A 24,808-nucleotide genomic window follows, 5' to 3' on the forward strand; every position below is an offset into this window, starting at 1 on the left:
AAACTTTTGAATGCCACTCCACTTCATCAGTAAATTGTTACAGGTATCTGGACAGTTACCTTGTGGCTGAGTGAGATCATTCTAAAAAGATTAGTACGGCATGAATATTGTTTAATATTTAATATTTATTCAACTGAATTACTGAATAATAGTACTTTAGACTACAGCTGCATGTACAGACCCACACATGGTATTTGTGTATGAAAGACATGCTGCTTTGACAATTGGTAACCAGAGTGATGAATACTATTAATATTCAAATCTTCATCTGATATTTCCTGGATAACAATGTGAACACATCGAGTTTCATTTCAATGCCTGGCATTCAAGGTTTGTGAAGCAGCTTTGTGAAGCTGCTGGAATGACAAACATTATAATACCAGACCTGACCAACTGTTATAGAGAGAACTGTATACTTAATAGGGCCTGCGTTATTTTCATTCCCTAGACAGCAAATACTTTTGTTGTATAGTTATGGTGCCTTCCTACATTAAAATGCCCATGGGAGCTGACTCTGCAATAATTATCGGTGCCACCCTTTCTATGATACTCCAAACCAAGTTTTCGGATACTACATGAATCTTTTTTTTCTTTTGCGTGTTTTGTTTTATTCTGGGTTTTTCTCCAGGTCACAACTGACAAGCTTTAATATAGCAGAGCCATGAAGAGTTTTACCAGATAGAAATCTGTGCTGCGAGTCTTCCTGTGGCTTGGATCAACATAGTCAAACAGTAGTAGTGGTTATTCAGTCTGAGCATAGCTGTCAATTGTAATAATAATAATAATAATAAATAAATGTGATAATGCCAGTATTTTCACAACACTGTCCCTTATGATTAACAGGTCAATAACAGTGATAGATCAATTACCGATTTTATGGAAAACCAATTGGAAACAATGCATAAACTGCACTACTACCAGAAGTAATGGGAATAGCCTCTCAGTACTGCAAAAACAAATGTGATCAATGTAGGGTTTACTACTACTTGCATGTATAGGTGATATTTTGAACAACCAGCAATCAATCATAACAATGACACACCACATCACTAAACATGGCATGGTATCAGAGACTCAAAGGGAATCTGGTTGAAAACATTATATGACCTACTCACATTCCTGATTTGGATCCCATAGAACACCTCTGGGATCATCTGGAGCAAACTCACTGTGCACTAGGAACTACTGGAGGAAGAAGGTTATTAATATGGCCTTCTATTAAAAGGATGCAGGAAGTAAGGCCAAGAGTGGGTGTGTACCATATGTTATCCATTGCAAACAGCGAGTGTTTTGTATTGTCCTTGTCCAAATACTTTGACTTACAGCTCATGTCTTTCTAATTATTCACATTAGGATTACAGCCAGCTTTTGGCTTGTTCTGTGTTTGCAGACAGCTAGCACATCAAGCTATTTTTATCCACTAACTTTCAAGTTAGGGAGGAGACTTAACAGTACTGGCTACACCACAAGATGTGTCAGAGTTGGTCTCGCACATGAGGGAAAAAGAAGAAGAACGTTGCCAATATGTTCTGATGAAAGAAGTTATGACTTTGAGCGACAAAAAGTGGAAGGGTGACAAACATCTGCCTGGCTATTAAAAAAAAAAAAAGGCATTTGTATAAAGCACAAGCAAGAGTCAATTGTGGTTAAATAAAACCTGTCTTTACTCCTCCCCTAAACCTGCACCACATTACCCAGAATTGAGCCTGACTCATTGGAAAGGAGTTTCGTCTGTGGCTGTTTCCAAGGTTAATCTCAATGCACGTCTGCGCTTACAAATACACAATTTCTTTACGTTGTGCTTCAATTATAGACCTGAGACGAATTTATATGTGAAACCTAGTCTTATTCCACAGCTTTACAATACCTCGTGTCTAGACTTGAATGGAAGCAGTATTTCACAACTTTAGGAAATCAAAGGCAGGGCATAATTGCAGGAATATTATCAACCCTGAAGACAGTAAGTAGGCCAATTCCATGTGCTAACTTCAGTGTAACCCTGTGTCCCTTTTCTTCTGCTTTCTGCATGATTTACATGTGAAAACTATGCTGCTGCTTTGTCATTGGTTTAAAAATCTAAAATACCAACTGCTTCCTATTGTGGGTAGGTACAAAAAAACAAAACTTGACTTCTGAAATGTACTTGTTCACTGGTAGATTATTAACTTTGTAGTAGGGAACCAAACTAGCAAAGTTAATTCTATATGCATTTCAGAAAATAAACAGAACACTGTCATATTCTAGCAAATGCCTTTTATTAATTTGCTGTGCTAGAAAATAATCTTGACAAACGTTTTTCCCAAACAAAGTTAACTTTGCAGCTGTAAGCGAACACCTGAGGCTAAATGTGATGAATGGTAAGCAGATAAAAGATTTTGCATGTTGTACACAATGCATGCTAAATAAAAACCAACAAGACATTGTTCTAACAAGACACCAGACATTGTTAATTTGTTAATGGCTCCAAGGTAGGTGGAGGGACAGGATGGAAGTGGAGACAGAAAGCTAATTCGGAGAATCAATATTGGAGTAATATGTAGATTACTCACAATTCATCTCAGGATAAAAGAGCCTACAAGAAAAACTTCCAATTTTTGGCTTCAAAGATATTAACTCCATTGTTAAAGACCCACGTTCTAAATCAAAATACTTACATTTTATCATATGTATAATTTTCTAAACAAGGTGCATCTATATCACCACAGATGCACCACCATTTTTAATTACTGTTTTAGAAATGTAAATGTAGAAGAGTTAAAACAGCAGTTTTGTCTAAGAAAATCTATTAAAAAAAAAAGACATGATTGAAAAACTGATTGCTGAGGCCAATTGAAAAGACTACATAGTTAACAAGTGTAATACTTTAAGCATTGTGGTCATTAAAGGGAAAAGAGCCAAGTGCCTAAACTGTTTGGTTTATATATCCTCATCCTCATCCTCATTATTTCTGTCTTATTATGATTATCATCATCATTATTAGTAGTATTAAAAGATGTTAACAGAGTTACATCTTGAATGATTAATTTCCGAGCTCAGCCACCAAGTAACAATGATCAGATGATCATTATTTGCAACACAACCCATTGGATTATGAGAAACTTCCCATTGAATTATATAGCAGACACTCTTACTTACAGTTGTCACAAAATACACTCATCAAAAGATGTACATAATACGGTACATTACAATAAATTAAAAATGCAATGTACAACAATATACAGTATAGATAATGTGAAGAAAAAAGTATGCGTACAGTGGGTACTGTATTATTGCACTTCTGTATTGCTCTTATATTTTATAAGTTGCCCTGGATAAGGGTGTCTGCAAAGGAAGAAATAATAATAATAATAATAATAATAATAATAATAATAATAATAATAATAATAATAGATCAGGAATAATTACATTTAGTGCTTATAATTATAATTACATATTAATTACAATTAAATACAATATTAACGCATTAATATTGGCTAACAAATAAGAAACTGAATACCAATGCTTTATTCAATGTAGTTACTACAGTGTGACGGGACTTAGACTGGCAACAGTGTTCATGTCTTTACATTTTAAAAGCTACTTTAAAATCCCTTGACGTCTCAAAGTGTCCTGGTGGTCACACTACCACTGAATGTAGCTGCTGTGGGAAAGACAAATCTTGCGCTCTTTAGATGTAGTCAGGGTTGAAATGTCACATCCTGAAACACTTAAGAGCTCTGCTTTGAGGTATTTACAGTAGCCAGGATATCGATGAAAGTTATCCTTTTTAAAGTATAAGTTTTGATTTACAGATATATTTCAATGGTCGCATGCCATCAAGTTAAATCCTATAGGAATATTCTTCAAACTTGCAGGAGCCATGCAATATCATTTTTTTCTATCCAACTATTACACTTCTCATGAAAGGAAGCAGCCGCAATTGTATGACACAGCCCTACATACTAATACTAAGATTAAAAAGTAATCTGGTCAAAAAAGCAGAAGATTAGCTTCCTTGTACAACACAAAATCTAAGCACTTGGGTAAATACTGTATATTGCCGGGGTAGTTGTCATATTAAAAATCTAATAAAATGAAACCTTGTCTTCATGACAACAGGTTAAACCAGAGTTCCCATGACTACATTATTATGGTAGGCCGTATAATACTGTAAGACCAGAGATTTAGGGGAGGGCAGATCAAACAGGTGTTTAACAACCACAAGCAATGCTTCTGAAAGAACTCTGCTACCAAGTCTGGGAAAGGAGTTCACTTTCTTTCTCCAAACCTGGGTTTGCCATTTCTTTTTTTCTGATAGTGGTAAATTGTGGGGGGAGGTGAAACAGGGAGGTTTGGGTTGGGGTGGCGACAGTATGGCTTTACATGATTGTTTGTTTTATAATTTCTTGTTATGCCAATAAAGCAAATTGCAATGAATTGAGAGAAAGAGAAGAAGAAAGATGGCAGATTTCAGATCTTCATAAACCTGGCCCCGGGAGAAAAATCTTACTACACAAGTATTAGGAAATGCCATGACACACACACGCCTCTCCAGATATACAAGATAACAAGTGGTACCTGAACCACAGGGTGCCCTCCGGTAGGGGCTTTCACTGCACCCCGGCTGCCTTCTGTCTCGTAGTGAGCACGGTGGTGGGGTTTGGGCTGCACCTCGATTTCCAACTCATACTGCTCAGTACGGCTGGGAATGGGCCACTCCAGAGAAGGTAGGGATGACACTGGGATGCTGTAAAGAGAAGACAAAACTGAATATACACCTCATGTAGTTGTAGGTCCTTTCTGTGCAATTATGTCTGTAAGGCATTATACCACCCAGAAGTTGAAATGGCTAGGGAAGAAAAAAATGCTTATTTTATTTTAATTACATGCGTTTTCTTCTTGTTTGCTGTTGGTGTGAAATTCAGTGTAAAATTGTGTTAGGCTCATCAAGTAATTAAATGTTTTTTTGTGTTTGGGATTTTTTTTTTTTGGTTGCTGTAATGTAAGTTTAAAAAAAATATATATATATATATATACACACACACACACACACATACACACACAAAAAATAAACAATATATAGATCTTTTGTTTATCACATTTCTCCACTTTGTCCTTCAGGAAAGCAAAATGCCAGAGTCCACCATCCACTGCATTTGATACTCTACCACTTAGGGCCTGATTTCCAAACATGATCAAGTGCTTATCTGCATACTGATAAATTGCATGACCTTTGAGGTCAGCTATCACATACTTTAATTCGATATCATCAGATTCACTCCATACAGTGAGGGACCACCTGCATTCACAAATGAATTTGAAGTGGTTTGGCAATTTAAAATTTGCTCTTTCCCAACTCAACATTAAATAATACCTTTAAAGGGAACCAAGAGAGCTTACCCTTTTTCGTGCCTTTAGCCTAAGTCTTAGGACTTGTGTTGCAGGTCTATCTGGTTAAATATACTATCAAGATTCTGACACTATAGACATTTCCATAGCATACTATCCTATCCCACCCGGTCTTTGAATCACAGAAACGTGGAGATGTTCCACTTGGAAGGACCTCTGAAGCATCTAACTCTGAAGGTACAAAAGGTGGTTCAGATTCCTTGTCTGTCTTGCCTGGTTTCTTCTGCTCTCTCGGATGCTAATGCTGCTGTCTTTTACCAAAGTTACTGAAGACTGAAGAGTTCACCTGCATATTGGCTTGTAATATGCAATCGCTGTGTGATCCTTTATCTTTACACCCAGAGCAAGTGTCATCTTTCCTGTGCTCTGTTTTGCCTCACCCTGTCTATTGTTGACTATATTTGGACTGGCTGGATCGCAAAAGAAATAGTCTATCATTATTGTTAGTACACTTTACTTTTTGTATATGCACTTCACGATCTGATTTTGAAGACTTTCTAGTTGTGCACTACAATTTGTATGCTAAAATATATTACATGTAGGTTTGTTGTTGCTGTTGTTGTTTTTCAACTGTAAGTCACCCTGGAAATTGGAAAAGATTATCTTCGAAATAAATAACGAGTAACACACACACAAACACACAGCTATACATATCAGAAGCAACAGTGCAGTAGCAACACTGCTGCAGTCTGACTATTTTGGAACAGTAAGTGGTGACAATTTGCAAAGAAATTCTGTTTTTAATTAGGAACAATAATCGCTATTATAAAATGCTTACCAAAAATTGTTAACACATTTCTGCATTGACTATTAATTTATTTCAATTATTTCTGGAGCAGAGATTTAAAAAAAATACAATCTTTCTTTGTAGCCAACTTCAACGTGCATCACAGTTGTGTGTTTTTTGTGGTCTGTCTAACGGCCTGTGCATTCACTGTGGTTCAGTGCTATGAATGTGGGATAAATGTTTTGCACTCACTCTACTCTTTAAACTCCTATTGCAAAAAATATGCATATTTGTCAAGCTTACTTTCCCTTCTACAGTTTTTTTTGTTGTTTTTTTGTGTGTGGATCTTTCAGTTCAAAATATATTGAATGGCTTATTACAGGTATTCATTAAAGCTTTTGCAATTGCCCTAAAACTGACTTTTTAAACCGGTTGGACAGCATAGTTCTTTAAAAGCAACCTCCTATGAGAAAAGGCTATTAATATCAGTTTTATCAACAAGCATGTGATATGCATCTCAGATTGGGCATCAACAAAAACACTTTCAAAACAAGACAGAAATACTATAAAGGCTGGAACATTTCTGCTGACTTTTAGAAACCAGATACAAGGAAGAAGAAAAATATCAAAAACAGGTCTCTCAATCAATGTGGATATTTTGAAAGCACTGCTATAAAGTCTCTACCAGGGAAAGGGCATACTATCACTGGATTTGTTTTTCTGTAGTTCTAATTTGGAGACTCATAATTTTAGTTATAATTTCAGCACTGGCTGTAGCAGTGACAGTTTCATTCAACATCACTTATTTTTTCCTAGTGGATTACAACTGATGTGGAAATACTGCGTTACAAGTTTCAGCACAGAGACAGATGGTTTCTCTTTAAAATTACCTTATAGGGATCCCAGGGACCAGCGGTTTGGTCCAGTTGGGTGGGACCAGGAAGACTGGCTCAGACCCAGGCTTTCTCTTAACATCCTGCTCACGGTAGACCGTGTATGCTTCCAGGTTGTTGTCCGGGGTGTAGAAGGGGTAAACAGGTTGATTGATTTTGGTTATCTTGGGGGGGATGGAGGCCATGCCGCCAGTGCTGAGGCCATTCATGGCGTCCTCTAGGTTGGCTGGGCAAGGGATGTCCTCAGAGAAGTTCAGGGGAGACGAGGTCCTGGAGCGGGGCTGGGCTGCTGAGAGGTTCTGGCTCTTGTATTCGTCGTAGGTCCTTTTCCCCTGTGGAGAAGCGGAGCGGGAGCCGGGCCGAGGGGAGGGGGAGCGCGGACCAAGGCAGCTGTCTTCAGTGATGCTAGCACGGGGTGAGGTGCTGGGCGAGGTCCGGGGGGAGTTGGTAGCGTGGATGTTCTGGAATCGGGGGCAAAGGTCTTCAGTTGTTTGCCCGTTGTTGGGAGAGACGCAGGGGGATGCCCAGGGAGAGTAGTTGGTTTCCGAGTGCCAGCTGGTGGAGGAGTTGCTACTCGCTGGGCTCAGGCACAGGGGCTCCCGGTAGGCCACATTCTCATGACCGGGCACGGGAAGAGTAAACCTGGGGCAGGTGTTGAGTAGGTACCCCTGTAAAGACTCCCTGCTGTGCTGAAGAAGCTCATGGGATGGAGTAATCTCGATTCTGGGGCTCAGAGCCGAGGGGGGGCCGACCCTGTTGTGGTCCAAGTAGTTTTTATTCTCCAAATGTCCGTAACCACCCAGGGGCTCCTGTGGTAGCTCAGGGTAAGGAGATGGGTTGCAGGACTTGATGCTGTAAGGTGACACCTCCTCGTGCGGGTAGGCCACTCCAGACGGAGGGCTGAGGGGTTTGTGGGAAGATAGATCTGGCTCATCTGCAGGAAAAGGAATGGGAAACAACAGTGAAGGAAAACAATCAACTGAGGCACAGGGTTAGAGAGGGGGTGGTGGGGGGAATCAGATCATTTAGAAAGATAGTGGAGCATGTCTGAAATGCATTAGCGGGTGTCCAGGAACACGTCTGACTCACTTCAGGTAGAAATATGGCATGAAACAAGAATGACCACTTCAGATCAAATGTTGGAAGGCTGCATAGAAACCAGGCAGAGAACTCTTGGCTGTGTTGGGGCTCTATTCTTTCTACATGGGCTATACAGACTTTTTCACACCATTCCAACCCATTCAGACTTTAGCCTACTCATATAGTCTCCCATCTGATGTTACATCCCATCCTATCACTTTCTGTATCAGCAAAACTGGCTTCTGAACAGACTTTTTGCAGAATCCTGCCAACAAGTGCACACAAAATTAAAGTTGCACTATGCCGTTTGTAGCTCACTGACAAACCACTGTGGTTCATCACTGATTTAATTCCCTGATATGTCACCTGTGACTTGCCAAGTCACTATGCATTATGAAACAATGGCAAATTGAATAGAATCCAGGAAAGGATAAGATATCCCGCAAAACAATCTCATTTTGTGCCTCATATACTATATCTAACACTTAGCACAGTATAACAGCACCAGGCGTTTAAGATCTAGGCCTATCCAATTCATGTATAAATATATGTTAATTGGTAAATTAAAATTATTTTATACACCAATCCTGGCAGATTCTCTGAATGCTGTGTTCTAAATAAGACAAGTAATTACAAACACTTCTCTTTGTTGTTGGCAGATAGAGTGAAAATATTGTTAAAAGTTGTACTTTAAGCAATACATGTATTTTGATTATTACAAAGGAGTATTTACATTTACAAGCTTCGCAGTGAACAGTAATTGTTGAGACAATGACTAGATTATGTCTCACGGTTAACAAGTGACAAGGACAGTGACGCTTTGCTGCTTTTTTGAATGACAATGACTTTTTCTTTTCTCACGATTGTGTTTCCCTGTACGTTTCTTGTTCAGTAGCTCCTCATATCTAATCTATACATTTTATAGTGACATGCGCAAATATTGTACTATTAACGTGTGACTGACGAAGCAGAACGAATTTACTATTATTAAATCAAATTAGGCAGGTGCAGCCAAGTTCAAACGTGACTAAAATATAATAATTTTAACATCAAGACCTCCTGTGTAAAATGTATATTTATTTATTTTATAACACAGAAAAAGGACCAATTATTATAATAAATCCACTTTCAACTAGCAGGTGTAGCACATGCACCGTTAGCGTGGGAGTCCTTTTCAGCCGTGAACCACCAACCATCTACTACTTCTTCTTTTCTTTCTCATGCAAAAGTGCATGAAAGTGTTTAGATTGTTAAACATGAACTAAATACTATTGTCTACGTTTTGTCATTTGTAAACTAGGCTACTGGGATATTGATACTGTATTTCAGTGTTGGTTGTTTTAATACTTTTCTATTAATCAAAAGCACGCGTGTGTTCCGTAAACCGTTAATACAATACTTCAAAGCAGGTACAAACCTTGTCCAGCTGAAATGTAATCGCTGCAAGGTGGTTCATATTCAAACAGAATGGAAAAGTCTAACTCATCTGAGCAGTTCACTTGGTTGATTTCCTCGGGTATCCCTAAGTTATTAGGGTCCTTGTCTTCGTACATGGAGGTCATCTGTCTTACTTTCCAGGCTTGAAATGTGCAATTAAAAAACGAGGTTGGGGGAATCCTTGACAAAGTGGTGTTCTTCGTTAAAAGCAATCCCAATCTTCAGAAATTGTATTTCCCCCACCGAAGACTCCGCCTTCAATTTCAATTGATTAAAGAAAATATAATAATACTACTCGTTCGACCGACGCAGCTTCTTGAACGAATAAAACGTCTGAGCTACTGCCGACTGTCAAAAAAAAGTGTCAAATTAACCAGGTTCACAATGGCAGCTTCCTGTTTCAAATTAACCACGTTAATAGGCGTACCCTTTCATAAAGTAAATATATAGCCTACAGTAGGAATGCAAACGTAGCGTGAACACGCCTCCTAATGATCAAACACAGAACGACCGAAAGAGTGCTTATGATGTATATATATATATATATATATATATATATATATATATATATATATATATACCAATATATACGTATCTGTGTGTGTCTACTGTCTTCTGAAACATGTTAGGGGTTAAAATGTGTTTCACTGCCCACCGGTTAGGAACCAAAAAAGCACTCATTGTAAAGTTAATGTGACAGGTTCCGCAAAGAAAGGAACACTTTGTACAACAAAGCAAAAAAGAAAAAGTGGTTTCATTGGCGTCCAAATTTAGACTGCACGCTTTCATTTGAAATAGTTACTCTATCGTACAAGCTTAAGTCCAGTAGGCATCTTGCTCAACTCAGCTCCGTAACTGAACAGTGTCCTTGCAAAAGTTACGGATTTCACAACAACGTTTTATTGCTATATTTTGTGTACCTGCTGTTACGTTTCTCAAGCAGAAAGCCATTAAATGATAATACGATACTGCTCTGGACCGGTGTCCACAAATTTCGCCTACATAAATCATTTGCTTGTCGTCGCATGCACAGTGCACCCAGAACAGAGCTCGTTGATGGCAAGGTTTCAAAAGCCAAAGAGAAAATAGACGTTGTGCAGTTCTGTAAACTGATGAACAGTCAGAAGGTCAGACACGGTCGGTCTGGGGAGGAGGCTATGGGCTCCAGTTAAAATGACGCAATATATTTCTCCATTTTTATATGATTTAGATGATGTAATTTTCCATATCCCCCTGTCATATACTCTTAAAAGACACCCCTCTAAACCTCTTCCATCTGAAAAACACTCAGTCATCTCTTGAAATTAAATAAACATGGTTGCATTGATCATGAGAAGCTTATCATCCCAAACCTCCTTGTCTCAGCAGCTGACACCTGTCCTCCTTTACTTTACAAATAACAACAACAAAAAAACAACCATTATGTATGGCACTTCACACCACAATGCTACTGTGCTTTAGCTGTAAAATTGCAGCCTCTTAGCTGTCATGACTTTCCTGATGTCATAAGTTAGCCTGGATGGTAATGATCTAATAATAACACCTCCCAGTTTATATAGCTTTTCACCCTCGAGGGAGAGGACACTCACCTCAGCAACCGCTTAAGTACAGCACCCTCTGGGGGTGACAAAGGAGGCACTCTTCCCCTAATTGATGAACTACAGAGCAGGTAAGATGCTGAAGGGAGAGCTTGTTGAAGTCAACTCCCCTTGAGGGGGAAAATTATGTAGGCCAAACTGAGAAAACCTGGTTTTGCCATTTGAACCAGAATTAACACATCTCCGCCAGTACACAAAACCTAGGCTTCTTTTAATGACCACAAGTAGACACAAGTTTGAAATCCTCTCCAAAAGACACCACTTCCTGCAGCACAGTGTCTCCTGTCACCCTTCTTTAGTACTTGTGAGAATTGCCAGTCCCAGAAACGCAATGCTATGCAACACTTGTTATTTAGCAGCAACAATTTTTATTTTCTGCTAGATGCCCTCCCTATCCAACATCAGGCATCAATACATGTAAAAAGTAGCCTACAAAATACTTTTTAAATCATTATTCTGTTTTAAAGTACCCATCTCCCGGTTTCAGTTGCCTGCTGAGGCTGGTTTTCCTGTAACAGCATTAACCCACATTTGTACAATACCATTTTTAGCGAATGTCTTCACTATATAGGGTTATTATGCAAAGAATGTGTGTTCCCAGTGGAAATGATTACTAGAACCTGGTATGCCAAATTAATTAAATGTTGTATTTCAGTCTTCTACAGTATGGAACCAAGGCCAAGGCGCCTGTTTTTGTTTTGTTTGTTTGTTTGTTTTACTTTCAATCAAACAATCAGTTTTTTGTACATTCAAAAGCAAATTTGATTCACAGCATCTCTGCAGGGCACAAGAGTACTAACTTTATAACAATACATTTGTATTATATTGTGTTATTTGTAGCTGTGCCATATCAACAAAACAAACCCAGATGTTATTGCTTGGTCATGAATGCCAGGGTGTGACAGTGTGAATCATTTTTTCTGGCACCAAAATGAATAATTTTATCAATGGAAAGTCACACTCTTCAGCTTTCACAACAGAAGGGATATCCAGCGTTGTGGATTTCTTGGACCAATCATTCACTCTCATGTATATATAATGATTTCTTTGACATGCAGCCCTAAAAAAAAAAACTTATTCATAGGACATCCTATTATCAGCAGATATACACTCACTTAAAGGATTATTAGGAACACCTGTTCAATTTCTCATTAATGCAATTATATAACCAACCAATCACATGGCAGTTGCTTCAATGCATTTAGGGGTGTGGTCCTGGTCAAGACAATCTCCTGAACTCCAAACTGAATGTCTGAATGGGAAAGAAAGGTGATTTAAGCAATTTTGAGCGTGGCATGGTTGTTGGTGCCAGACGGGCCGGTCTGAGTATTTCACAATCTGCTCAGGTACTGGGATTTTCACGCACAACCATTTCTAGGGTTTACAAAGAATGGTGTGAAAAGGGAAAAACATCCAGTATGCGGCAGTCCTGTGGGCGAAAATGCCTTGTTGATGCTAGAGGTCAGAGGAGAATGTGCCGACTGATTCAAGCTGATAGAAGAGCAACTTTGACTGAAATAACCACTCGTTACAACCGAGGTATGCAGCAAAGCATTTGTGAAGCCACAACACATAAAACCTTGAGGCGGGTGGGCTACAACAGCAGAAGACCCCACCGGGTACCACTCATCTCCACTACAAATAGGAAAAAGAGGCTACAATTTGCACAAGCTCACCAAACTTGGACAGTTGAAGACTGGAAAAATGTTGCCTGGTCTGATGAGTCTCGATTTCTGTTGAGACATTCAGATGGTAGAGTCAGAATTTGGCGTAAACAGAATGAGAACATGGATCCATCATGCCTTGTTACCACTGTGCAGGCTGGTGGTGGTGGTGTAATGGTGTGGGGGATGTTTTCTTGGCACACTTTAGGCCCCTTAGTGCCAATTGGGCATCGTTTAAATGCCACGGCCTACCTGAGCATTGTTTCTGACCATGTCCATCCCTTTATGACCACCATGTACCCATCCTCTGATGGCTACTTCCAGCAGGATAATGCACCATGTCACAAAGGTCGAATCATTTCAAATTGGTTTCTTGAACATGACAATGAGTTCACTGTACTAAACTGGCCCCCACAGTCACCAGATCTCAACCCAATAGAGCATCTTTGGGATGTGGTGGAACGGGAGCTTCGTGCCCTGGATGTGCATCCCACAAATCTCCATCAACTGCAAGATGCTATCCTATCAATATGGGCCAACATTTCTAAAGAATGCTTTCAGCACCTTGTTGAATCAATGCCACGTAGAATTAAGGCAGTTCTGAAGGCGAAAGGGGGTCAAACACAGTATTAGTATGGTGTTCCTAATAATCCTTTAGGTGAGTGTATACTGTGGCAGCTGAAAAGAAATTGAAATAATTATCTTTATGTTAAATTCATATTGTTCATTAAACTATACTTAATATTGAGATTGTTTCAGTCTATCTGAATGCTGGTTTGGCATTGAAAAAACAATAGCTTCCAGTTGATTTATCTGGAGAAACAGTCAAAAGAGTTAGGCCTAACTGTTCAATCTTTTCGTTTAAGTATCAGTGTATAAATAAATATAATGAGAAATGTTTATAAAACTAAATGAGTAACATTTTCTCAAATGAAGGATAAATACTACAACTACAACATTATACATACAAACAATGTGTATATTAGTGTATGATAATATACTCTGCAATCCGGCTTCCGCTCAGCTCACTCCACTGAGACTGCTCTCCTGGCAGTCACCAACTCCCTTAGCTGTGCTCGGGCGGCCTCCCTCTCCTCAGTCCTCATCCTCCTTGATCTCTCTGCAGCATCTGACACCATCGATCACTCCATCCTCCTCTCCTGCCTCGCTGACCTTGGAATCTATGGGACTGCTCTCACCTGGTTCTCCTCCTACCTCAGCGACCGGACCTACCAAGTGACATGGTGAGGTTCCTCATCCAGCCCCCAACCTCTCCCAACTGTACCCCAAGGCTCCATCCTGGGACTCCCCCTGTTCTCTCTCTACACTCGCTCCCTGGGCCCCCTCATCATATCCCATGGTTACTCTTACAATTTCTATGCAGATGATGCCCAGCTCTTCCTGTCTTTTCCCTCCTCTGACCCTTGTCATCCCCTCTCCCTTTCTGCTGATCTCTCCATTTCAATCCCCTTGGAATCTACGACACTCTCCCTCTTCTTCCACTAAGAACCTAGGAGTCAACCTCGATCCTGCGCTCTCCTACATTCAGCACATCACCACACTGACACGCACCTGCAGATTCTTCCTGAGCAACATACACCGAATCCGACCCAACTCACCAACTACTAGACTCAGCTGCTAATCCAGTCCCTGGTCCCCTCCCACCTGGACTACTGTAACTCCCTCCTGGCCGGCCTGCCTGCAACTACTACCCACCCACTCCAGCTCATCCAGAACTCTGCAGCTCGTCTGGTATTCTCTCTACCACGTTTCACACATGCTACTCCACTGCTCCGCTCCCTCCACTGGCTCCCGATACCGGCACGCATTCAGTTTAAGACACTGACCCTCACCTACCACTGTCTCGACCACACTGCACCGAGCTACCTTCAGACATTCATCTCTCCATACATCCCCTCCAGACCACTGCGGTCTTCCAGTGCCAGCACACTAAATCTGCCTCCTCTGCACTCTCCTTCTTCCAGAGCCGCTCCTTCTATTCCCTGGCCCCTAAGTGGTGGAATGGCCTTCCCATTGAAGTCAAAACAACAGAGTCCCTGAGCTCCTTCTGGCACTCACTCAAGACACATCTTTTCAGACAGTACTTGTAATTTATTCATTTTCTCTCCTGTAAGATTGCACTTAGATGTTTTGTCATACTGCTTGCCTTGCTTTACTAGTACTCGTATTGTTAATTTTGATTTCCCTTATGCTCCCTTTCCCCTGGCCCTTGACTGTGACCTAACATCTTGTCTGCACTTACCAGTTTTTACAATCTAGGATGTAAGACCTCATATATTGTTTACTGTATATCTCGTTTACACTTGTGTAAATTGGAATTTGTCAAATGTGTTATGCCTTGCACTGTATTATTGCACTTTGTATTGCTCTTATATTGTGTAAGTTTTGTAATAATAATAATAATATTAATGATATATAATACTATATCCACTACTGCTATATGTATACCATATATAAGAACACAAGAATACAGTTGCCTAAAGAAAGATTACACCCCCTTTAAATAATTTCACCTTTTGTTGCGTTATAGCTTGGAATTAAAATGCAGTAAAATATCTAGCCTATATTTTCCATTTATCAACACATCCTACCCTCATATTCTAGAAATGTGTAGAAGATTCATAAGCTAAATATATATAAACCGCATGATCATTACACAGGTGCACCTTGTGCTGGGGACAATAAAAGGCCACTCTAAAATGTGCAGTTTTGTCACACAACACAATGCCACAGGTGTCTCAAGTTTTGAGGGAGCATGCAATTGGCATGCTGACTGCAGGAATGTCCACTGGAGCTGTTGCCAGAGAATTGTATGTTCATTTCTCTAGTATAAGCAAATCTAAAAATGTAGAGAATTTGGCAGTGCGTCCAACTGGCCTCACAACCACAGAACACATACAACCACGTCAGCCCAAGACCTCCACATCCAGCTTCTTCACCTGCAGGATCATGTGAGAAAGCAACCCGCACAGCTGATGAAACTGTGGGTTTGCACAACCAAAGAATTTCTGCACAAACTGTCAGAAATCGTCTCAGGGAAGCTCATCTGCTGCTCGTCATCCTCACCAGTGTCTGGACCTGACTGCAGCTCTGTTGGACATTCCTGCAGTCAGCAGGCCAACTGCACACTCCCTCAAGAATCTGTAGATTAGGGCCTAATTAATTCATTTAAATTGACTGATTTCCCTATATGAATTGTAACTCAGTAAAATATTTGAAATTGTTGCATGTTGCGTTTATATTTTTGTTCAGCGTGTGTATATACCATGCCATAACATTATGACCACCTGCCTAATATTGTGTAGGTCCCCCTTTTGCCGGCAAAACAGCCCTGACCCATCGAGGCATGGACTCCACTAAACCTCTGAAGGTGTGCTGTGGTATCTGGCACCAAGACGTTAGCAGCAGATCCTTTAAGTCCTGTAAGTTGCGAGGTGGGGCCTCCATGGATGGGACTTGTTTGTCGAGCACATCCCACAGATGCTTGATTGGATTGAGATCTGGGGATTTTGGAGGCCAATTCAAAAACTTGAACTTGTGATTCATCAGACCAGGCCACCTTCTTCCATTGCTCCGTGGTCCAGTTCTGATGCTCACATGCCCATTGTAGGCACTTTCGGCAGTGGACAGGGGTCAGCATGGGCACCTTGACTGGTCTGCGGCTACGCAGCCCCATATGCAACAAACTGCGATGCACTGTGTGTTCTGACACCTTTCTATCAGAACCAGCATGAACTTTTTCAGCAATTTGAGCTACAGTAGCTTGTCTGTTGGATCGGACCACACGGGCCAGCCTTCACTCCCCACGTGCATCAGTGAGCCTTGGCCGCCCATGACCCTGTTGCCGGTTCACCGCTTTTCCTTCTTTGGATCACTTTTCATAGGTACTGAGCACTGCAGACAGGGAACACCCCACAAGAGCTGCAGTTTTGGAGATGCTCTGATCACAATTTGGCCCTTGTCAAAGTCGCTCAGATCCTTATGCTTGCCCATTTTTCCTGCTTCTAACACATCAACTTTGAGGACAAAATGTTCACTTGCTGCCTTATATATCCCACCCACTGACAGATGCCATGATAACAAGATTATCAGTGTTATTCACTTCACCTGTCAGTGGTGAATATATATGTATAGCCCAAGCACTTCACAAATCTCACCTGTATGCCACTCAATAAAGTCCATCTTGAATTCCATTTGAAGTTTGCCAAAAAAAACACTCAAGAGATTCTGTAGCCATGCGGCAAAACGTTTTGTGGTCTGATGGAACTAAAATTAAACTTTGAAATGCTAAATACAAAGTTTTATGTTTGGTATCACCCAAAGGACACCATCCCTACTCTTATGCATGGTGGTGGCAGCATCATGTTATGGGGATGTTTCTCATTGGCAGAGACTGGGACACTGATCAGGATAGGAGCCAAGAAAATGAATGGAGTAAAGTACAGAAAATTCTTTGAGGAAAACCTGCTGCCCTCTGCAAGAAAGCTGAAAATGGCACATGAGTTCACCTTTCAGCATGAAAAGACTTGAAGCTTACTGCCATAGCTACACTTGAGTGGTTAAGGAACAAAAAGGTAAATGTCCTGGAGTGGCCCAGTCAGAACCCCAATCTAAATCCAATTGAAAATGTGTGCGAAGTTGGTGGTGGACTCACAGCTGTAATTGCTGCCAAAGGTGCTAAAAATTGGAGACATCAAATTATTATATTTCAGTATTGTATTTTTCAAATATATCCAGCTCTATATAAGAGACCACTCCAAGTTCAGACATCAATTCAGTGGTCTCTTCTTTTTTTCCAGAGCTGTATATTTTTTCATGATAAAAACTTGTCCCCCTTAAGAGTGTGGAGTATGGGTGTTCAGATAAGTGGAAAATAATCCTAATTTAAATGCAATGAAACTCTGAGGCACTGGCATAAGAAAATGTGAAAAGGCAAGACTTTCTATAGGCACTGTATACTGCTACTATATATTCATACACATACTTTCATTTCAACTAAGGGATAGACCCTGGAAGCCATTTTGCAGCAGCATTCAAAAGAGAAGCTAGGACAATAAGAAAAAAAACAGAATAGGATTGGTGTGTATGTGGGTGGGTTAAGGGAGCATATTTAAGCAAGCTAAATTTGGCCTGGGCAGAGACTACATTGCAATGTCACAAACAACCAAAGAAAGAAACCTCTGTTTCAAATCTCATCAGAAAGATGCCACCTTCTTCAGTACAGTCCACCTTGACTCCATGTTGGCACATTGAAACCGAGTTTCAGAAAAGGAAATTTTCCTTGTTACAAGAATACCCTGGCGGTTACAATTAACAACAATGAAAGAGCCAGGGAAAGTGCTCATCTTATGATCTCATACTCATAGATTCTGTGCATGCCTCAATACTAGGATACTTTGATTTCAAAGGCTTCTTCCTTGTATATTAAAAAAGATATAATGTAACAATTAGGGAAGAAAGAATAAATAATAATTATTAAAGAATGTTTGGAATTTACTTCCTTAAGAAACCTTACCACAGTGTGCTACAAGGAATCAATGGCCCTACTGTCAACACCAGTTCAGCGAGTCCATCTTCTGAAATAAGACGGAAATAAAAGTTTTAAAAGAAACAGCTTAAAAATAAATGAATAAATAAATAAATAAAGGCTTCCTTTTATGACACCAGTACTTGAGATACAGGTAGAACAATTTTCAGTTCAGTTTCATGCACACAAACATAAATAATGGGTCAAAGGGCCAGGATAGACTCCTGGGGACCCATGGGTAAAGATAAAGGATCAGGCCCCTCATTCCCACACCTCCACAATGGATGATATCTGTTGCTACTTTCCATGGTAAAAAAAACCTGTCAAGTAAAAAACCACTCTTTACTTTTAAAATGCAGAATATAATATGGGTTTAAAACACAACAAACATACCTCCATCACTTTGAAACTGGCTTTTTAGTGGTTTTCTTGCAAAGAGAAGTTACCTACTTCCAACCATACACTCTTCTGCTTTAGTCAAAATCGCTCAACAAAACTATCTCAGTCCCTAAAATACACAAGAAATCCGCAGGTGGCAGAGCATTTAGTTATAGGGCCCCGAAACTATGGATTGATTGTCTCAGCCTTTAAATCACAATCTCAGTTTTTCTAGTCACTATAACCCATAGTGACGCTGGTGTGCCATGGCCATGCTATGCACAATGTATTCTGTCATCTCCTGCATTTTATGATCAGCAGCACAGCAATAGCCCCCTCTGAGGGGCTGACCATGCACCTTGACCCCCACCCTGGAATCTGGACTAGGCACCACCCACCCCAGAGGGCTGACGAGGCAACCCACCACAGAGGGCTAACAAGTGCACCCACACCCCAAGGACTGATGAGTCATCACCACCCAAGGGCTGCTGATGTCCCCCCCCCTCAAAGGCCAGAGAGAGGCCCCCGCCAAAGCCAAGACCACAGCCCACAACACCATTTAAGAACTTTCTGATCTCCTTGCTGCTGTAACAACTATATTACCTTGGGGGGAGGAAACCATTAAGCCTAGGCCTTAAGCCATGGACCCCCAAATTTATTTTCTTCTATAACAATCTGCCTACCACAGGAGTTTTTGTTTTTCTCTCCTCCATGCCTAATGGTTTATTTTAGTGTATTTTAAAAATTGTTCATGGTTTATTTATTTATTTTGTTTGTTGTCTGTTTATCAATATGTAAAGCACTCTGTGGCTTCCCTGCGAAGGAAACTATATATATATATATATATATATATATATATATATATATATAAGTTTTTGTCTGTTTATTTGTAAAATGTATGTGCAGGATTGCCTGTGTAGTAGTAGGGAAGGATCCAAAGATGGATTTGTGTTCAGCAGGACCTAGACTACCACAACTTGAGCTCAGCTAAACTGATGACTACTTGTCCTGGTCTTTAAACAGATGGAGGTGACCCCTCCCAGTTGTCCGATTGGATAATCAACACACCAATGATAGCACAGAATGAAACTTCATTCACCCACTGCAGTCAGGGGGCCAATCACCACCACCTGGGAGAAAACACTAACGCTATTATCGACAAAGGCTAGGTCAGTCAGCTCTGTACAGTATTTGATGCCTTGATAAAATGCCTAGTCTCCCACTAAGGTATGCAGTTATTTACATTACACACATATCCCTGCATATCTACTCTCAGTGGTTTCAGCAGCAGACAAATCACACACTTCACCGAAAGAAGATGAACTAAACCAAACAGCAAATTGTGCACATGCCAGTTTTAACATTAGTACACCGCCCCCTACTGGTGGCACAACCATCTGTTTATATGGTGCATGTGGAATTCAGATTCCATTTTGCACGAAGTGGGAATCCAGGATGTATATTTCAGCCTGTCATAAGGCTTGTGGACCCCACCATAAGTAAGGCAAAGGGATGGAGTGCCCTCTGCTGGGGACAAGTAGTGGTGCACGAATTTTGGTGCGTTATTATGCACTGACAATTCAGCTGACAAACTGCCTCTTAAAATCTAGCATCGTTAACCATATATCCAAGAGGTCTGCAGCCCTAGGTTCAGACACATATTTGGTTATTACATAACCTTTAATTATATATTTTTTCTATTCACCTATCTATTTCTGTCTGGGTTTGCAGTACTAGTTCTGAGACAGAAATGGATCAGGGCACTGCTTTGAGTTTAAATAGGGGCTATGACATACTCATTCGCATATGCTCCAACTTATAACATTCCTGTGGTATCTGCCTAATGTACTAAACAATTAAGCACCTCACGGCAGTTCTGACAACACCTTCGGTCAGCCTCTTCTTCAAATTGGAATATTGTCACTATATCATGTCTTCACACAGACTCGTGATTCATTGAACGGTATTAAGCACCTGGTATTTTAGATGTAATAAAGGGCATTGACACTAGTAGCATAGGATGTGTGATATATATATATAAGAAAGAAAAAAGAAGAGGGAAAGGAAAAAATAAATGGGATGCTAGGAGTATATTGGTTTTACACTTTGTACTTTGGTTTAAAATTGTACACGCAAATTAGTGGACTGTCTGAAAGCATGAATGAAAAGCGAATCAAACGTTTTCAGAGCATGCTCTCCTAACAATGATGCCAGCACTGACAAGGGGGCGTGGACTGCCCTGAATCAGGCTACATTTCATGAACACGTGTGCGCAGTGTCCCGCACTGTAAAGCAGCGCTGCGTCCAATGGCTGTCTCTTTAAACAAGTCTGCCAGAGCGCTAGGCATCTTAAAAGAAAGGTTTGACACGTTAAGAAGGAATCGTTAGCGTCGCACCGTTGTACAAGTAGAACTCCATCCACGTACAGTCACTGAGACAGACACCATGCCAGTCTATTCTGAACCGTCATCGGCATCAGTGTGTTAAGCCACTAAGCTGTTAAATGTGGGAGTTACTTCGGTAGCGATAGTCAGTGAGTCGGTCCGCGTCAGTACCAGCCGTGCAACCAGGGAAGCTTTTGCCTCATCTTTTCTGTTGACGTGTAGTCCTAACAATACTGGGTATAAATCGAAACGTGGGCTACCCGGAGAGCGGTTTGTTGAAATGGTTTGCTCAAGATATCAACGCGATTTGGTGGCTGTAATGTTAGAAGGGAGCTGAACCCGAACCCGAACCCGAACCCGCACAGCGCGGCAACTTCTCCACATTGCACAGCCTGTTGCTTTCTATGACGTAAAGCCTGACCTTACAATAGATGCCGACAGTAACTCCTTAGTACCTGGAACATAATTAAAATACACACCGTACGATCATTTTAAACATAGAACACAAGCTACCACAAAGTGTAGTTTTGTTTTTTAGGGAAATTATGCCGTATATAAAGTGCACAAGTATGGATAATTTCTACCGCAGACGACATCTTAATTATAACTAAAAGCTTGTACAGCTCGCTAAATGAAACCAGATTATGTATAACTTAATCATGAAATAGTAACAATGCCGCATTTAATAAATAATCCGTTCATTAGAAGAAGCAGAAATAATCAGAAAACATCAAAAGCACTGAGCGAGTTCAGAGATCCGGCGGCGGACGGGCATCCTACCTTGATCCATTGACCTCATGATGTGATACTGTGCCAGTCTCCAGGACGACTCTCTGAACATTTGGAAGAAGGAGGAGAAGAAAAAAACTCAATAAGAAAAAATAAGTGTTCTTCTAAAACTCATATTCAAATGCTAAACCTCTATGTAGAAAAAAAGAGACTAAAACCGAACAAGTACACACACACACAAACATATGCCTTGGTTTAAATGAAAATGAGCTAAAATAGAAACGGCTGGCTATGGTAATGCTACGAGCCGTCGCGTTGCGCATTAGGAGAGGAGAAGGCAGCTTCCTTCCCCGGTCTGGGTGTTTATAATGGTTGAATGCTGTAAAATAACGGGATTCCCTCAGTGTTTCCTCCTGTTTATGCAGCTCGCCATGGTAACTTGGAGCGCCTCCATCGCGGAGACTCAGGGCTTTCCTGCAGAGCCCACAGTCAGGAATCCATGACGTCTCCGGCATCCGAGCCAAGGCATTTTCTGCGGCTTCTCTCAGACACTGGCACACAAGACCTTCATTGTAGGAATAAAAAGTTACTGGACCGGGGGGGGGGGATGGGGGACTGATGTTATATATATATATATATATATATATATATATATATATATATATATATATATATATATATATATATAATACTATAAAACTACTGTTGCTTTTTAAAATATTTTCAGGTAGGAAACCACATATATTCAGGATGCTTCATAATCTCAGGAATAGTAGTTTGAATGGGTTGGGGGGGCGAGGTTAAAGTCAAAGTATCGATTACATTCGGTAACATAACCCTTTTTTTTCGTACATGGAAACTTTTTTGCGGCTTCCCCATTTTCCACCTTTATGAACCTTATGGAAATAACATAAATTGACGTGCTTTCGTTCGTTCGAACTACGCGACGCTAATTACTTTTACAATTGTGCAGAATTTAAATTGGGTATGAGGACCCCCCACCCCACCCCCAACTATTTTAATTGCAACGTTTAAAACACATACACAAAGAAAGTATTCAAGCCGCATTGGCCTGTGTTATATCATTGTTGAAACTCTTAATAACGGTTCCTAAATCTAACAGTTTTTAATCTATTGTATTCGTGTTCTCTTTTTAATTACTTTTTTGGGGTGGTTCAAAATACATTTACTATATCAAATGCTTATGATGATGCTTACCTAAACATGTACAGTTTCTTTTACTGTATGGCATGTACAAAACTGTCCCACCTTAAAGTTTTCATTAGCTGCAATGTTTTGTTGAAAGAGATTTTGGATTTTGAAATTACTCATAATAATGGAAGGCTATAGTGTACATCTTCATAAGCATTGCAATTCTCAATATTCATAAAGACCTGTAATCTACCAAACCCCCACCCCCCCCAATTGGTATTCCACTGCAGGAAATGTTTCATGTCAGACAGGAAATACCAGTGAAATAAAAAATAATAACAGCAGTGTACGCATTTGTAAAACTGTAATTCGTGAATACTCTGCTGTTACTTGCTTGGCACTCACAAGCACCAATGCCAGAAAGCAAATCTGGACTGAGGGAGAATCCTTGCATTTTCAAATAAAACCAATGAAAACACACAAACCTGTGAAGACAAACACAGGAATAACAACCCAGAAACGACATAGATGGGACACAACTGCAATTCTGTAGATTCAGGAATTCATGAAGAAAGAAAGTTGGACACAAATTACAAAATTGCCCACTGGAAGCTATTTTACTGAACATGAGTCTTCATTCAGAGTATGTCTTGCTGGAGACTTACAGTTTATTCCTAAACAAATTCTGAATAATTTAAAGAAATTAATTAACTAGTTGAGATTAACATGATCTTTGTTACATTCATTAAAAAAAAAAAAAACTATAAATCTTGAAGGATTGGGCTCTCTGGGACCAGGTTAGGAAATCACTGCAGTAAATCTCACCCCACATAAAGAAATGCCATATTTAAGCAGTAGGCATTTTGCAGAATGAGACCTTCATAGCTCCTCTGTGGTGGTGGAACATGGATAGGTCTGATCAAGAACAGCAAATTAATGGAATAAGGGGGTCTCCAGGGCTGGACCTGGTGAGCTATTACATCTTCTAGTTCTCATTCCAACTAAGTAAAAAAATCATATCATAGCTGAATCAGACCAGATTAATATGGTCTTTAGCTACCGATTGAAGACTGGAATAAGGTGGTGGAATAAGATATGGAGGCAGTTTACCACACTCTGGAGGGCATTCATCCAGAGGTCTTTGTAAGAATCAGTATTGTCCTCACACTGAGTATGGTTAACTGTGACAAACTCTGTGGGGGAGACTCCCATTGAAGCCTTAGATTAAATGCTTGTTGCAGATTAGTTGAAAAATTTAGAAGATTAGAGTGAGAGGATTCATTTATTACATTTCCAGCTTCTTATATTCATGATCAGTTAACCAGAAATGTGGTTAAATGTCCCCTTCTCCTTTAAGGTCACATACTTTCCATTTCTTCCTGCTCAATTCCTGACTTGTGGCACAGTCTGACATAGTGCCATCAATGTTCCCAAAACAATCTCTGTCATTTTTCTTTGTGTGTAGAATACAATTTGACATGGTGGCTTAATATTTCAGTAAAAAAATATCCTTTCTTCAAGGTAGGATGCAATTTAGTGTCACACAAAGCTTCTAAAGAAACATAATCTTGGACACTATAAAAGCTCCCCTGTCCAATTGTCTAAGGTATTTTTTTATTTTATTTAGCAAATTAACATTGGATTTATTTCTCGATTTCCATGCAGGAAGTTTAGAAATGTTACGAGACACCGCTTAGGCTTAATTATTAATAAGTGTCAGAAGTGTGGCAATAAAATACAGAAACAAAATTAAATTAAAAACAACCTCTCAAAGATGATTGAAAGGGAGAGAAGTGGGGTAATATCTTTGGGATTATTCAACGTCAAAGT

At 40.1% G+C, this 24,808-nt stretch overlaps 1 protein-coding gene across 4 annotated transcripts in view; it reads right to left on the reverse strand.

The window, feature by feature from the left end:
* Positions 1 to 22,320, reverse strand: part of nfatc2a (nuclear factor of activated T cells 2a) — an 83,159-nt gene extending 60,839 nt beyond the window's left edge. For 3 of the 4 annotated variants that reach the window (XM_066702747.1, XM_066702745.1, XM_066702746.1), the window contains exons 1-3: positions 9,506 to 9,920; positions 7,006 to 7,942; positions 4,558 to 4,726 (exon numbers count right to left, since the gene is read on the reverse strand). In XM_066702747.1, coding sequence (XP_066558844.1) covers positions 4,558 to 4,726; positions 7,006 to 7,942; positions 9,506 to 9,650 — 1,251 coding nt within the window. In that variant the 5' untranslated portion in view covers positions 9,651 to 9,920. Of the gene's footprint in view, positions 1 to 4,557; positions 4,727 to 7,005; positions 7,943 to 9,505; positions 9,921 to 21,877 lie in introns of those variants that run through there. The other variant, XM_066702749.1, reaches the window with a different exon arrangement.
* Between the last annotated feature and the right edge of the window lie 2,488 nt (positions 22,321 to 24,808).

Source organism: Amia ocellicauda, chromosome 4 (assembly GCF_036373705.1).
Source record: "Amia ocellicauda isolate fAmiCal2 chromosome 4, fAmiCal2.hap1, whole genome shotgun sequence".
NCBI classification, from domain to species: domain Eukaryota; kingdom Metazoa; phylum Chordata; class Actinopteri; order Amiiformes; family Amiidae; genus Amia; species Amia ocellicauda.